Consider the following 16,359-nt stretch of genomic DNA (forward strand, 5'->3'; position numbering starts at 1 on the left):
GACATCTCCAAATTTTGGGAGGAACTGCCATTGACCCCAATCCCAGAGAAGAGCTGACACGACGCTTGAGGCCACTGTCGACAACCCACGGTCCAGAATTGCGCATGAGCACGGCCAGCGACCTGGACCCTGGGAAGCCAGACTTCAGAGCCACGTCGCCACCCAGGGGACACTGTCCGCCAACATTTTGCTCCCCGCCTACAGATTTCCAAAACTCTCAGAACGTCCCACTCGCAGACAAGCATAAGCTCCGTCATGTGTGGCATTTCTCAGCTGTCGTCTCCTCCAATCACTGTAGATCACTGCACACAGGAAGGCTCTCCGTCTCCCCGTCACTCACCTTCTCCAGGTGACAAGGCGGGTGGCTGCCGTCCTCTCTCCCCCCGTCGCTCAGCCTCCCCCAAGGGGGTCTGCATTTCCTTGTGATGATTTTTGTGTTCTTGCTACGTTCATCTCCACGTTGTAGCCTTCCATATCAGTGTCCACCGGATCAGATGCAAAACCTCATCTCCCTCTTAGGGATGTCTCCTACCCACAAGGCATCAGTTTACAGACTGTTTTGTTTGGATAAGCAGATATGTTTCTGCCACGCCTTTGCAGATCTTGGCGTGCAGAGGCCATGCTTCGTGACTTAAATACCTACAGCGGTTTCTTCGGAAAGGCCTTATGGGGAAAGTTCTGTATTCCAAATTATTTGAGAATAACTTTGGAAGCTGGAAAATGCAAAGCACCTAAGTTTGGTCGAGAATGATTACAATGGAAGGCGTGTAGAGAAGGAGGGATAGACACGTGCAGAGGAACTTCCCTAGTGGGAACCACAGTCCCTGTCCCAGAAAGAAGAAAGAGCGGGTGACATTCAGCGTGCCCAGCGGAGCTGGATGTTTAAGTCACACATTTATGAGAACGGAGTCGAGGTAAGGATATGCGTGTCCACTGACACCAAGGGAGTCAGAGGGGGCTAAGGGGATTTGAAAAGGGACCTGCAAGAGTCTTCTATCTTGGAATGAAGAGATCGCCTGAGTTAAGGAGCAAACCGATGGGCAAGGGCACAGGTTCTTCTAACCTTACACAGGAGGTCTCCCGTCGGGAGGTGAGAGGCTGTTAACACCTTCTATTTTCTTTTTTCTTTTTCTTTGAGTCAGAGCCTCACTCACGCCACCCAGGAGTGTGGTGGCATGCTCTCGGTCACCCCAGCATGGACCCGCTGGGTTCAGGTGATCCTTCTGCTTCAGCCTTCCAAGTAGCCGGAACTACAGGCGTGCACTACCACGTCCGGCTAATATATATATATATTAGAGACGAGGTCTCATCAACTTACCCAGGCTGGTCTCGAACCCATGGATTCAGGTAGTTCTCTCACCTTGGCCTCCCAAAATGCTGGGATGACAGGTTTGAGCCACTGCACCTGGCCACATCTTCTATTTTCATCAGCCTCATCAAAATGCAAAGATAGCTCAGATGCCATTGGCCCAACAGGTATAAATGGAGAAGGCTTCTCTCTTGTTTTGCAAAATTATATCACACTGAAAAGAAAACACAAAACCAAAGATGCAGGATAGTTAAAGGACCTTGACCTGTTGAAGAAAGCCTGTGTCCAGTAAAGGTCTTCATTGTTGATTTTAAAAATGAAGGACTCTGTGGGCGGGATGAGCCTCAGAACTGCGCTCCAAGACATACGATAGCTGCCATGTGTCTGTGTCCCTTGCTGGGGTTCTGTATTCTATCAGAATGCTGCCACTCTCCTAAAGCCGGCGTCTCTCAAACTGCATGGGACTAGGACTTTGCTTTTGTCCTTAAGATGGACATCACACCGCATCTGCAGACTAGGTTTGTGCTGTTTTTTTTTCCCCCCCAGTGGATGGGCTTTTCATTGGCTCTGTTTTATTAAGAAAGCCTTCTTCTTGATGCTTTTTATTTTGTAACAATTACAGTCACAGAAAGTTTCGCACAGAGGGGTCTTGGCTGTAGTTCAATACCAAAGCCAAGAGAGTGCCCCCGTGTGTGTCAAGTTCTGTGCCATTTTATCACCTGTGCAGATTCATGTCACCCCCACTGAGAGTGAGACACAGAACTCCATCACCCGAAGACCTCCCTCACCCCACCTTCAAGTCACCCCACCCGTTTCACCCCCAAACATCCCTCACCCTGCAACCACTCATTTTTCCGCATCCTATAACTTGGTCACTTTAAGAAGTTGCCTCAGCCAAGCACTGTGGCTCATGCCTGTAGCCCCAGCACTTTGGGAGGCCAAGGCAGGATCATCACTGGAAGCCAGGAGTTCAAGACCAGCCTGGGCAACAACAAGATCCCATCTCTACAAAACTTTAAACATTTAGTCAGGTGTAGTGGAATGCCTGTAGTCCCATATACTCGGCAGTCTGAGGCAGGAGAATCACCTGTGGCCAGGAATTTGAGGTTACTGTGATTTATGATCACACCACGGCACTCCAGCCTGCATGACAGAGTGAGACCTCGTTTCTGGGAGGAAACAAAAGGAATATGTGACTTTTTGAGATTGGTTTTGTCACTCAGGATAATGCCTTGAGATTTGTCCAAATTATCATGTGCATCAATAGGTTTTTTTTGTTATTGCTGAGTAGTGCTCCTTGGAATGAATAGACCGCAAGTTCTTGAACCATTCACTTACTGTAGAGCTGTTTTTCACCTTTTGACTCTTATAAAGTTGCCATGAACGTGTATACACATCTTTGTGTGAGCATAAGTTTTCATTTCTCTGCACAGATGCTTGGGAGTACAATTGTTAACTGCTTAATAGCTGTAGGTCTACATTTTTAAGAAACTGCCAAACGATTTTCCAGAGCGGCTGCACCTGAAGGAAGTAGAGAAACCTTGTCCTCCCATGTACAACTAAGTGGTCTTAAATGTTTTCTTTTTCTTTTTTTCTTGAGTTGGAGTCTCACTCCCAGCCACTGCAGCCTCGACCTGCTGGGCTCTGGCGATTCTTCCGCCTCAGCCTTCCAAGGAGCTGGAACTACAGGCATGGGCTACCATGCCCAGCTAATTTTTTATTTATTGAGAGATGAGGTCTTGCCAAGTTGCCCAAATGGGTCTCGAACCCACGGGCTCAGGCCATCCACTCACCTCGGCCTCCCAAAGTGCTGGGATTACAGGCTGAGCCACTGAGCCCAGCAAATGTTTTCTTTACAGACACTGAGACCCACCTTATAACAGAGTCACATTTAGGCAACATTTAGAAAACTCAAGAGAAGGAAAAGCTGTTCTGTTTTCCCTGTGTTTACATTATTTTTTCTTTCTCCCTGACCATGTCTTTTCTGATAGGAGAATCACCTTCCTCCATTCTTCTTGTAGTGCTGGTCGGCTAGAGAAACTGTTGTTACCCTTCTTCTGAAAACATCTTGGTTCCCCTTTCACCCCGAAGGATATTTTCACTGGGTATAAAATGCGAGGTTGCCAGTTCTTGAAAAATGTTGTGCCCCTTTCATGTGGGCTCCGTGCTTTCTCATAGGTGACCTGCTGCCATCATCCTCATTTTTCCTCTTAGATAAGCTGTTCTTTCTCTATCGTCACCTTGATGAGTTTTTCTTTTTTTTCCTTGTCTTTAGTTTTCAGAAATGTGTTCACTCAACTTCTTGAACTAGCAGGTTTGTCTTGTGCCTGGTGAGAATTTTTCAGCCATTATCTTCTCAAATACCTTTTCAGTCCCGCCCTTTCTTCTCACCAACTGTCCATATTCCAGCAGAGGCACCAGGGACTGTGAGTTGGGGCATGAAGAAAGGCGGCCCTCTCTGCTTGGACCGTAGCACCAGAGGCCAAGGGGGTGATGGTGGGCATGCATTATGCTGTTTCCCTCTTCTCCCACGAGCTTACTTGGGTGACAGCTCACATTTCAGGTTTTGGTGGGAGTGTGAGACAGCCGAAATCACATTCCATAATATGGGAGCTGATCTGGCTTTGCTTGTGCCCTGCGTTGAGGAGATTAACTTTTCTCCTGGAAAAACCACAAGTGCGTGTACTGAAGAGAAAAAAATGGATTGTGTGTATCTCCCACTGACCTTCTAGATCCATGTGGTGTCCAGTGGCTGCTCTCCAAAATATAAGGCTCTCTGATGACTTATGTGCCATAACTTGATTTTTGAACATAAAGACATATTTCCCAGCATGAAAGTAACTGCAACACTGGATATTTGCTCTTATGTTTCTAGAGACCCAGAATCTCTTACTTTAGGGGGTCTCACCAACGTCAATATATAAAAATGCATGTATATCCCACACAGTAAATACAGATTTGTCTATATAATTTTTGAAAATGTGTTATAGCTTAGTTTTAGAAATTATTTATTCATATTTGCCAGCTTTCATGTTTGGTACCAAGACAATCTTTTTTTTTTTTTTTGAGTTGGAGTCTCCCTCTGTCAACCAGACTGGAGTGCAGTGGCCACTCCTGGCCACTGCAGCTTCAACCTCTGCTGGGCTCCGGTGATCCTTCTACCTCAGCCTTCCAAGTAGCTGGAACTAGAGGCGTGCTCTACCACGCCCAGCTAATTTTTTTTTTTAATTTATTGTAGAGATGAGGTCTCGCCAAGTTGCCCAAGTGGGTTTTGAACCCACGAGCTCAGGAAATCCACTCACCTCAGCCTCCCAAAGCGTGGGATTATAGGCTGAGCCACCAAGTCCAGCTTACCAAGACAACCTTATTGGACCATAGAAAACTTGTCGGTCCAAGACCGAGAGTCCACATGACTCACTGATAAGAAATGGCCCTTATTCATCCATTTAAGTCATTACTGGTTCTTTGCACTGGAATGTCTCACTTCTTTGAACCTCAGAATTCCCAGAATACCATACAGCCACAAAGCAGGCCTGGTCATAAATGATTAGCACCAGAAAGGTCTCAGAGGAAAGCAGATTCCACTTAGTTTCCTATAACCTGTTCTAAATTACTCAATGGCCTACCCAGTGCAGATAAAGACAAGTGACCTAGAATTGGTCAGTTTCGAACCTGCCTCCTGCATGAGCTGGCCCCTGGATGTGTCCTCAGTCACAAGCCTTCCCCAATGTCACGGTCATCTCAGGGAGGTTCATGTGATGAGATCTCCAGGCACCATCATAGACCTGCTGCATGGAGGAGCCATATGTATGTTTTTAACTCCCAAGTGATTTTAATGCAAAGCTACCGTGCTACATGATTTACGAGGGGGAACCCCCCCAAAAAAAACCCCAATTTTTTTTTGGTGGATGGGTCCCTTGTAGCACAGGCTTCCTCCACTAGGTAAGTGCTCTAGGAACCCATCGGCATCAGGGCACCAGCTAGCATTGTTGGGAGAGGCTGCAATCAGCTTCAGTGAATTCTTTTGGAGATGCTTTCAACGTGTTTGCCCATTTCCTGATGGGTGATTTACGAGCACACCTGCCCACACCACGCTGAGTGTTCACCCGCTGCGAGCTTCTGTGTCAGCTCCACTGACCAGCTCTGCCCTGCCCTCTCCTGAGACAACAGTAGACCAGTTCAAACCAGGCAGGTGGGGGCCAAAGGGAGGCCCAGACTTTACCTCCACGATGTCCACTTGTGCATCAAATCCTGAACTGTATCCCACACCTACATCTTTAAAACAAAATAGAGGCTCGGTGGCTCAGCCTGTCATCCTAGCGCTTTGGGAGGCCAAGGTGAGTGAATTGCCTGAGCCCGCGGGTTTGAGACCCGCCCGGGCAACTTGACGAGACCTCATCTCTACAATCAATCAAAAATTAGCCGGGCGTGGTGGCACATGCCTGTAGTTCCAGCTCCTTGGACGGCTGAGGTGGAAGGATCACCGGAGCCCAGCAGCTGGAGGCTGCAGTGGCCGGGCCACTGCACTCTAGTCTGGGCGACGGAGTGAGACTCCAACTTAAAAAAAAAACCAAAACAAACAAACAACAAACAAACAAAATGTGTGTGTGTGTGTGTGTGTGTGTGTGTGTGTGTGTGTGTGTGTATAAAGAAGACAGAGCAGTGAACAACACCCAACGAGAAGCAATTTCCAAAATGCCTTTACTTTTTCTTGGGGTGGCCCCCCCGGGGCTCACCGACAGTGTTTGCCTGCCGCTCCGTTGGAATCTTCCTGCCAAGCTCGATTTCTTTATCAGGTATTTCAGTCCTCTGTTTCTTCAGCTTCCGTTAATGTCAGTGTCACTAGATTTGTTAAAAAGAAAAAGCATTTCTTTGTTTTGTTTTGTTTTGATGGCATACTTATCAATCCCAAAGGGATTGAGTTTATCAAGGTCTTTGAACACATCCACGCGGCGTCCAGGTGGCAATCATCTACCCAAAAGCCCCACCTGGGGGGTGGGGAGCTCTCTGCCACCCTGTGCTCCTCATGCATTCTGTGGGGGAGCATCTTTCGTCATCTCACCATCCCTCATCATCTCGTCACCCAGGAAGCGCCCTGGACAAGGTGCACGCGCTCTACAGGCTGTGCACCTTGGTTGGGGCGAGGCCTTCCAGGTCTGCAGCTTGGGGATCCCTCTTCCCCTGCCCCAGCCTCTCCCGATGGCTCCAGTAAAACCAAGTCTACGCGGCCGTCAATAAAACAGAACCCTTGGCACTCCCGCACAGACACCTGTGAAGACACGGCTTCTTACTCGAAGCGTTTCTTTCCCAAACCCGGCAAGCTGTCGGCCCAGGGAAACCAGCAACCCCCAGAGGACCCCCTGGGAAGGGGGGACCAGCATAGGATCGACTTTGCTTCCCGAAAACCAGAGGCGGACACGGTGCGCGACCGTCCGCGTCTTCTGCCACACCCGCCAGATGGTCAAGGGGCCACAGAGAGCAGCCTCCCTTCAGGAAGTCACTTGATGAACACAACCCCCCCCACCAAGGGCCCACCAGGTGACAGGAAGCTGGAGGGGGCGGAAGGAACTTGCTTGGGGCGCAGGAAACCATGCCAAGAGCGGGATCCACCCTCAGACCCGCTCTACACAGTCCTCAGTGAGAATTTGCCCAAACGAAACAGCAAGGGCGACCCTTGGCAAAGGGCCGGGACAGGTGAGGTCTCGTGCAGGGCGCAGCCACGCCCTTGACCCTCAGCGCCATCTTACCGTCCTCTGATTTCAAGTCACTCCTCTTGGAGGTCTCCATGCTCGAAGGCCTCAGCAGTGACTGACCACCAGCTGAGACCCCCTCAGCTTCCTCACTGGGCTTGGCTAATAACGTGGTGTCCGTGGTGACTGCTTTCTCCTTCCGGCTCTCTTGAACAACTCTGATGGGGAGAGGGTTTTATCACAGTAGAGAAATTAAAGATGGAAGACTCTCTGGGCCACCTGGTCTCCCCCTCACCCCTGCCAGGATGACCCTCTGAAAATGCAGGTTTCACAATCGTGCACGCCTTTTGTTTGGAGTCCAAGTGTCACTCTGTCACCCAGGCTGGAGTGCAGTGGCACAATCGTGGTGCACTGCAGCCTCTACCTCCTGGGCTCAGGCGATCCTCCCACATCAGCCTGTTAAGTAACTGAGACTACAGGCATGTGCCACCAAGCCTGGCTACTTTTTAAAATTTTTGGTAGATACACGGTCTCACTATGTTGCCTGGGTTGGTCTCGAACTCCTGGGCTCAAGTGATCCTCCCGCCTCAGCCTTCCAAAGTGCTGGGATGACAGGCGAGAGCCACTGCACCCGGTGTCCGTGCTTATTGTTTAAGGTAACTGCTTTGCCTCGATAGTTTCTCGTGCTCCAGACAGACGACTGTCCGTGGCATCTGGACCCCCACAGGCAACACCAGGGAAGAAAGGATGTGTATTGTCTCGAATGTCAGCGGGGGAGTCTTCGTGGCTGACCACGCAAGACGGCAGGCAGCACCCCCTCGGTGGGAACATGGCTTTCCTCATCGCCGCACAAAGGGACGGACCATCTCGGCGCTTGTGCGCCTGTCACAGGAACGGCTGGCGGCTGAAGACGCATGGGGTTCCCAACTCCAGCCCTGCCGTGGACAGCCACCAGCCATCGGGACCTCCCTCCTGGTCCACACTTCCTCCCGTGGGGATGAGGGTGCGTAGACTCGTCTCGGGGACGCCTCCGCCCTCTAACCGTGACTCGCACGCAGACCCTCGGCCAGCCCTGGATCCGGGGCTCTAGGACAACGGGGCCTGAGGCGGAGCCCGGCCGCCCATCACTCGCTGTGGACCTCCGGGGCTGACGGCCGTCATCCCACACAGGGACAGTCACGGCGGCGACGCCCTCATGGTTGCCGGGTCAGATGGGTGAAGGGGGCGCTCGGAGCGCTGGGTGCCCACTAAGGGCGGGTCTTCCATTCACCAGCAAGAGCCCTGGAGAGGACCTAGGGGCCCGCCCTGGCCGGCAGGCTCATGCCAGCCCAGGCTCGCCCAGCCATGCTCCCGGCCGCCTGGTCCCTCCTGCCCGCCCCGCCTACCCTGTGAGTTCTGTGTGTCACAGGAATGAACGAAGGTGACTGACCTGTAGATAAGGGTGATGATTAAGGCCCCGGCGACGATTATCATCAGGGCAAAGAACATCTGCACGTAAACTGGAAAACGATTTCATTGGGAAGGAGAAGGAAAAGGAAGCCCTCCCGCTGCCCCATGCCCTGCGCGCCCAGCCAGCCCGTCCTCATCCTCCCCTCCTGTGTCTCCTGGGGACTCGCTTCCCCAGACACAAGTCCGCCGCAGGCAGGCTCCAGCTCCCCACGAGAGGACGGGCAGGGCCCCTGGCCACCACTCTGCCCACTGGGAGCGCCGGGAAAAGACCCTCCCTCACCCCCACCCCATCCCCAGTGATGCCGCCCCCGTCGGCCTGGAGATGGCTCTTCACGCCCAGGTCGGTTTTTCCCCAAGTGAATCTAAGGAGAACGCTTTTTGGATGATGGGCCAACTCCACTGGTCTCGACTGGGCATTTCTGTATTAACACGGGGCTTCTGCAAATCCCGAATTGCTCGTGTCTTTTCTTTTCCTTTTTTTTTCTTTTTTTGAGTTGGAGTCTCACTCTGTGGCCCAGGCTGGAGGGCAGTGGCATGCACTGCAGCCTCGACCTGCTGGGCTCTGGCGATCCTTCCACCCCAGCCTTCCAGGTAGCTGGAACTACAGGCACGCGCTACCACGCCCAGCTAATTTTTTGACTTATTGTAGCGACGCGGTCTCACCATGTTGTCAGGCTGATCGTGAACCTCAGGATCAGGCAATCCTCTTGCCTCAGCCTCCCAAATTGTGGGATTACAGGCTTGAGCCACTGTGCCTGCTCTGCTCGTGAATGTTATTACCACGGCTCTCCTCTCCTCTGCTTTCTCAACCTCTCTGAGGAGGTGAGCTGGCCAACAAGTGCTCGACACAAGGGACGTGACTTGCTTCCGTCTCCTCCTTCCTCCTTCTCAGTTGCTCCCAAGTGTCCTTGAGCAGCAGTGACACTGTTAGATGTCACTTCCTTGGAAGGTGCCTTCGCTTCCTGGGGCTGCCATAGCCAAGAACCACAACTCAGTGGCTGAAGGCCAGAGACTTTGGGAGGCCGAGATCAGCGTGCCTAGAGGGCCATGTTCTTTTTGAAGTGCCCGAGGAAGGAGGCTTCCTCAAATCTTCACAGTCTCTGGCAGGTGCTGAGAGCTTTGGTGTCCTTAGCTTGGAGGTGCGACCGTCCCTGCCCCCATTGTTACGTGGCTGTCTTTCCTCCTGCACCCCTTTTTCTGTCTTTTTAAGGACACCAGTCGTGGTGGATCCAAGGCTCGCTCTACTCCATTGTGATCTCAGCTTCGCCAACATGTGCCAAGACCATCTTTCCGAGTAAGTCCACAATCACAGGTAGCAGGCATTTGAACTTCAGTGTCCATTTTGGAGGGACACAATTCAGGCCACCGGCGAGGGTAGGCCACCGCTGCAGAGAAGGCTGGTCCAGGGCAGGCTTCCAGGGGGACCTGCACTCCCTGGTTAATCTGTAGGCTCTCCAGAGACGGTGAGGCCACCAGGACTGTCTCCCTGGGGCTGGAGTCAAGAGACTGAGGGGAGGGTGAAGCCAGCCGGCTGGGGGTGGAAACCAAATCCTTGCCCTTCCTCACACGGGTTGGGCCTCAGCCAGGAATGATGAAGTACCCATCAGTGCCTGCTGATGGAGAGTCCATCTGGGAGAGGTTGGAGGCAGAGGGTGCAGCTGTCAGACAGCAAGCTGGCATGTGAAACAAGGAACACGTTGTTTCTGCTGCTGACGGCTCTTTGCAGTCTGCCGGCTTGCTTCTCTAGATAACGACGTCCCCGTGGGAATTCACTCGCCAAGTCGCGGGGATGCGGGGCAGGCTCGCCTTCGAGGCTCCAGGGCCACCACAAGCAGCATCCAAGATGGCCTCCCAGTCATCACCTCCCAGCATTGCCACCCGGGACAGATGCCCCCCACTGCACAGGCTGACCTCTGGGACTGCAGGAGACTGCGGAGTGTAACTCTGGAGGCCAGGGGAAGAAGCGGCTCTGCCGACTCACCCTCCTCATTCTTGGGCCACTCGCTCTGGGCAGAGACTGCACCCCCGCGAGGAGAAAAGGCTCCCTGATCACACCCGGTGCTGACTTCCCAGCAGAGCGAGTCGCCGGGGAAGGAGACCAGCCTTCAGGCGGCCGCAGCCTCGGTGGACACCGTGACCACAACCCCCGGAGACACTTGAGTCCAAACCACCCAGCTAAGCCACTCAGTTACCGCGTGAAGCCCCTGAATCTGGGGACGATTCGCTACACGGCGACAGAAGACGAACGCAAGGCACAGCCTCGAGCCTGTGTGGAGGACGTGACCTCACATGCTCTTCGGCCCACAGCAGCCACCGGGTGGAAATGCACGAAGAAAGCCAGCGCGTGAACTGAATGAAGAGCTCGATGGACAAGAAGGACGCCCTCAAATTCCCCAGCCCCTCAGCATGACTCTGTGCCTTCACTCGCGGAATAAATTCAAAGTCATGCGCGAGTCAGCCAGAGAGGCGACCAGAAGAGCAAATAAGCAACCTACAGACTGGGGGAAGAGATGCGCCAGCCAGCCATCCGACAGAGGGAAGCCCCTCCGCTGCTGGTGGGAGCATGAGTCGAGCTGGCCTCTGTGGAAATCGGCGAAGAGGCTTCCCAAAGAGCTCCAAGGACGTCTGCCATTCGCTCCAGCAGCCCACTCCTGGGCGTTGCTGAGGAACAGAGGCCGTTCTGCTAAAGGGATACCTGTACCCACGTGTTCCTCACAGTACCCACAGTTCATGGTCGCAGAGATGGGAAATCAGCCTGCATGCCCATTAGTCAATCCATGGACCATGAAAGCGTGGTATACCGGGGTGCCCCCAAAAAGCACGCATATTTTCAGAGATGTTCTCCATGTATTATTATTATTTTTTTTTTTTTTTTGAGTCAGAGTCTCACTCTGTCGCCCAGACTGGAGTGCAGTGGCCACTCCTGACCACCGCAGCCTCGACCTGCTGGGCTCCGGCGATCCTTTCGCCTCAGCCTTCCAAGTAGCCGGAATTACAGGCATGCGCTACCACGCCCACGTGATTTTTTGATTTATTGTAGAGATGAGGTCTCACTGCCCAGGCGGGTCTCAAACCCACGGGCTCAGGCAATCCACTCACCTCAGCCTCCCAATGGCGCAGGATTACAGGCTGAGCCACCGAGCCCGGCTCCATGTATTATTTTTATTTCATTGTCATCCGAAGTGTCTGGACGCTGATGGGAACCACTTTTGAGCAACTCTTGGAATTGCAGAGTCGAACACGGCTTGTATTCATCTTTTGTTATCGGTATATACTGAGTGTTGCATTTTAATACAATTTTTTCCTTAAAATGTGTATACATTTTTTGGTGCCCTCTGTATATACACCATGGAATATATTCAGCCATCCAAAAGAATGAAATAATGTCCTTCGCGGCTACGTGGATGGAACTGGAGAACATCGTGCTAAGTGAACTCATGCAGGAAAGGAAAACCAAACACCGCATGTTCTCACTTATGCGTGGCAGCTAAACTGAAGACCAGGCTAAGGGCCCCGAGGATGGGTCCTGCACTAGAGGCTCAGAAGGGGCTAGGGCAAGGGATGGAGGGACGAAGAGCCACCTGGCAGGGACAATGTGCACAGGTTGGGGGGTGCGCTTGAAGCCCAGACCCAAAACCATTAGTGCCCCCGTGCTACTGAAAGGAAGAACACAAATTACTTGTGAGTGGAGTCAAGTTAAAGAGACACCCACACCTAGCCAACGTCTTAGTCTTCCACATCGTTATATGTTCTGGTATTTTTTGTCCTTGGTGTCAAGCTCCTGGCGGTAGAGACTCATTCTCTACGACTCTCTGTACAGTGTCAGTCTAGCAACATTCTTTGTCACAAACCATATGGATGGTTTCCCATAAACCACATATTATGATTGATCTTTCAGAAACAGCAGTCATCGAAGAAAGGATTGTTTTCTTTGAGGAATTATCTTGGTAAGTCCTCCCTCAACAGAGCTAAATACAAGTTTCGAAATCGTCGCAGCAAGTCCCATGAAGAAACTGAAGTCAAAATACTTGGAAGAAATGACATGTTAAATAATGCACCCTAAATCTAGACTGGAGAATGAAGGCACGTCTTTCTCTCTGAATCCCCGATTCTTCCTGAAAGATCTCATGCTAATTCCCCAAGTTCATATTCTTAATCATACAGATTATGCCATCACACAATGTGCACTTCAAACCAGCCCATTTAAGAAGTTGGTGAAAGGTTTTCATAACATGGAATTATGTGCACAAAGAACTCATAATACCCTGTCACTGAATACTACAACTTGCACAGCACAAAGGTTCATTTGCCATTCTGAATGAGAAAGATGTCAAAGAAATGAAAAATAATTTGAGGGCGCAGTGAGAACCCGAGTGCAGGGCTCACTGCCCAGACTCTTCCCACAGATGTCCGACCCCCCAGCTTGAGAGAAGTCAGAAGTCAAGAAAAAGCACAGCCGCGCTACCCATGTTTTAAAACCGGAAGGATGAAGAGAGGGTTGGTAGCTGATTCCATGCAGAAGGGGGTATGCCCGCTGGCCAGAGAGCCGTCTCCAGGTATGAAACGTTCTTGCAGCCTGTGTCCTTTCCTGGACCTCTCGAGGACACCAGCCCTGAAAGTGCTGTAGAGAGGAAGGCCTGTCTTCCATGTGAGTGACAGGCATACGGTGATTGTGCCAACTGAAGCAATGTTTGATACACACGCTAACATTTGCAAAATGGCCAACACCTGCATAAAACCCTGATGAACAGATGCTTGGAGGATGGGAGACAGAGAAAAAAACAGCAGCGGTGACTTGGATTTGAGCTCCCTTACTAGCTGTGATCTTTCTAAAATGATGCATCTCACCGCTTCCCACCCCTGGGTCTCCGTTTCACTAAAATGCAAGGAAGCCGGGACTACTCGTTGACAAAGACCACAACCAGCTCTGTGATGCTTCCTGGACATTGAACTGGAAGCTTCTACCTCTTTCTATGGAAAAGATTGACAGGACAAACTCAAATGCCTTTTGTTTGCTAATGTTGTCTGCTTTAGAAGCCCCAGAGGGCAAACTCCTCAGAAAAACCAAGCCGCGTAAGAGCCTAGAAAGCCAAGAAGTGAGCTCCATGGTGGAAGCGAGGCGGGCTGGGCTGTGGCCGTGTGCTGCTCTCCGCGCATGCCCAGTGACCGGAAAACTGCCAACTCCACAAAACAGCAACAGAAAGACGATGAGCACAGAAGGCAGCGAGTCATGCCTCGTCCCCGTCATCCGGGCCGTGAACGCTGCCTCGGGGCCGTCACACACCCGGGAGAAGGAGCTGCTGGAAGGCAGCCATGTGCCGGAAAGTGCGGGGCGCAAAAGGGGTCTGGCTAAAGCTTGTGGGTTTCGTGTGAGGAGGTGGAGGGAACGGCCCCCAGAGGGGGAAGTCTGCCTCTTTGCCGCTCTCACTGCCCAACTGTGCTCAGCGGCCCCAGAGCTGCAGTGAAGCCCGGAAGGGCCTTTCAGAGGGACCGCAGCAAAAAACGGACAAAGCAAGAACCCCTGCCCCCAAATTTCCTCCTCCATAAAAGCAGAGAGAACACGGCAAAAGTCACCAGAATAAAACGTTTCAGGGGTCGGGAAATTAGCCAAACGCTTGCAGAAATCTGCTTATTTAAGACCAACAGTCAAATCTCAGTAAACACAGCAAGCCTGGGCATGGCTGTCCCCCTTCTCCTGCAGCCGTCCCCATCTCTCCTGCTCACTCTCCAGCTCCACAGTGGCCTTGGAGGCCAGCAGGCCGTAATCACAGCAAAGCCAGCAGCCTGGGAGTCACTACAGCGCGCAGAACAGGGTAGGCACTCCTGTAGAGTCCCATTGCCAAGAACCGTCATCATCTGGCCAGTCTGGTGCTTCCCTGAAAGAGCATCTTTATTTGACCGGAGCTCACTGGGTGAGATCGGCTTTCCTCGCCAGGCATTTGTTGAAAACAATCAAAAGCAACCAAATGTTGTGACTGGCTGAATTGTGAGTGGGGAATCACAGCTGGAGAACACAGAAGGCCAACCAAAAAACCTAACAGAAAAGTCTGGGACACAAGGTGTCCATACAGAGCTTTGAAAAGCTGTGGCAAAAAATGAAATTAATTAAAATAAACTTGAAAAAAAAGAAAAGAAAAGCTGTGACATGTCCCTGGGAGTCTAGAAGACCCAGAATACACCCAGGGTTGTGGCTTGCCCAGGGAAGGCCTGAGAAGGCCCTGGGCACTCACCTCTGGCTGATCTTTAGACTCAGCATAAGCAGGAAGCAAAGACTAGGCAGAGCTGGAAACGATCTGGCCACGGTGAAGCTGTGCCCCAAAAGGCACACAGAACACCCAGCAGAGTCTGAGAGACATGTTTCCAGGCATCTAGAGAGACTGTGTCCAGTTGTTAGCTGACTGGTAGGCTAACCAAGAAGAATCTTCAGCAGTCACACACCACAAAGAACATACGCTTTCAGAATTGAAATTAGAAATAGAATTAGCTCAGAAAAGTCACCAAACAAACAACAGCAAACTGCAGCAACAATAAACCCTGGGGAGGAGAGAAAACTGGTATTCAGAGTTTCTATGTTATATTACTTAAAATGGCCAGCTATCAACAAAAGATCCATTGAGATTGTCCGGTTTAAGTAACAGAAAGAAAAAATAACCAAAAAAAATTAATAGCGCCTCAGAGACCTGTGGAACACTATAAAGTAAACCACATACACATAATGAAAGTCTGGAGGAAGACAAAGAGGTAGAAAGAATATTTGAAGAAGGCATCCTTAAAAACTCCCTGAATCTGATTAACATTAATCTGCATATCCAAAAAACCGAGTGAACTCTGAGTAGGATAAACTCAGAGAGATCCACACCCAGACAGACACATGATAGACTGCAAAAGACAAAAAGAGACTCTGGAAAGCACAATGAGAGAATGACGCTGTGCACAAAGGAGCCTTAATACTAACAGCAGTTTCCCAGCAGAAACCATGGCGGCCAGAAGGCAATGAGATAAAATATTCAAAGTGCTGGGGCAAAGAGTGTCACCATCCATTTTATGCACAGCAATTCTTTCAAACACAAAGGACAAAGTAAAACATTCCAGACAAAGTATTCATCACTGGCAGATCTATCTTACAAGAAATGCTAAAGGAAGTCCTTCAGGATGAAATGACAGTAGACAGTCACTCAACCCATATGAAGTAATAAAGGACACCACCAAGGTGCTCAGTAGATGGAGAAAAAGAATTTGATAAAATCCAATAGACTGTCATGATAAAACACTCAACAAACTATGAAGAGAAGGGAGATTCCGTAACCTGATAAATGCCATCCAATAAAACACATAGTTATCATCACCTCTAATGGTGAAGCGCTAAACATTTCCCTCTAAGATTAGGAACAAGAGAAGAAGGTCTGCTGTTACCACTTCTAGTCACCATTGTACTGGCGATTTTAGGCAGAGAAACTAGACAAGAAAATGAAATTAAAGCCATTCAGATTGGAAAGGAAGAAGTAAAACTATTTCTATTTGCAGATGACAGATCTTGTATGTAGAAAATCATAAGGAATCAACTAGAAAACTAATAGAACTAATAAGTAGTTCAACGAGGTTGCTGGGTACAAGATCAATAGACAGAAATCCATTGTATTTACATATGCTAGCAATGGACAATCTGCACTTGATGTTAAGAAAACAATTTCATTCACGATAACATTAAAAACAGTAGAACACCTAGGAACAAATTTAACAAAAGAATCTCTAGATTGGTACACTGAAAAGTAAAAACTATTATCGGAAGAAGTCACAGACCTAAATAAATTGAAAGACATCCCTTGTTTATGGATCTGAATCTTTTTTTGTTTTTTGAGTTGGAGTCCTCTGTCGCCCAGACTGGAGTGCAGTGGCCACTCCCAGCCACCG

The 16,359-nt window shown here is 50.4% G+C and overlaps 1 protein-coding gene across 1 annotated transcript in view; it reads right to left on the minus strand.

The window, feature by feature from the left end:
* Positions 1-6,333: 6,333 nt before the first annotated feature.
* Positions 6,334-16,359, minus strand: part of TEX29 (testis expressed 29) — an 18,885-nt gene continuing 8,859 nt past the window's right edge. The window contains exons 3-5 of the mRNA XM_021709558.1: positions 8,429-8,498; positions 7,057-7,217; positions 6,334-6,404 (exon numbers count right to left, since the gene is read on the minus strand). Coding sequence (XP_021565233.1) covers positions 6,334-6,404; positions 7,057-7,217; positions 8,429-8,498 — 302 coding nt within the window. The remainder of the gene's footprint in view (positions 6,405-7,056; positions 7,218-8,428; positions 8,499-16,359) is intronic.

Source organism: Carlito syrichta, unplaced genomic scaffold (assembly GCF_000164805.1).
Source record: "Carlito syrichta isolate Samal-C Ts95f unplaced genomic scaffold, Tarsius_syrichta-2.0.1 Scaffold256234, whole genome shotgun sequence".
NCBI classification, from domain to species: domain Eukaryota; kingdom Metazoa; phylum Chordata; class Mammalia; order Primates; family Tarsiidae; genus Carlito; species Carlito syrichta.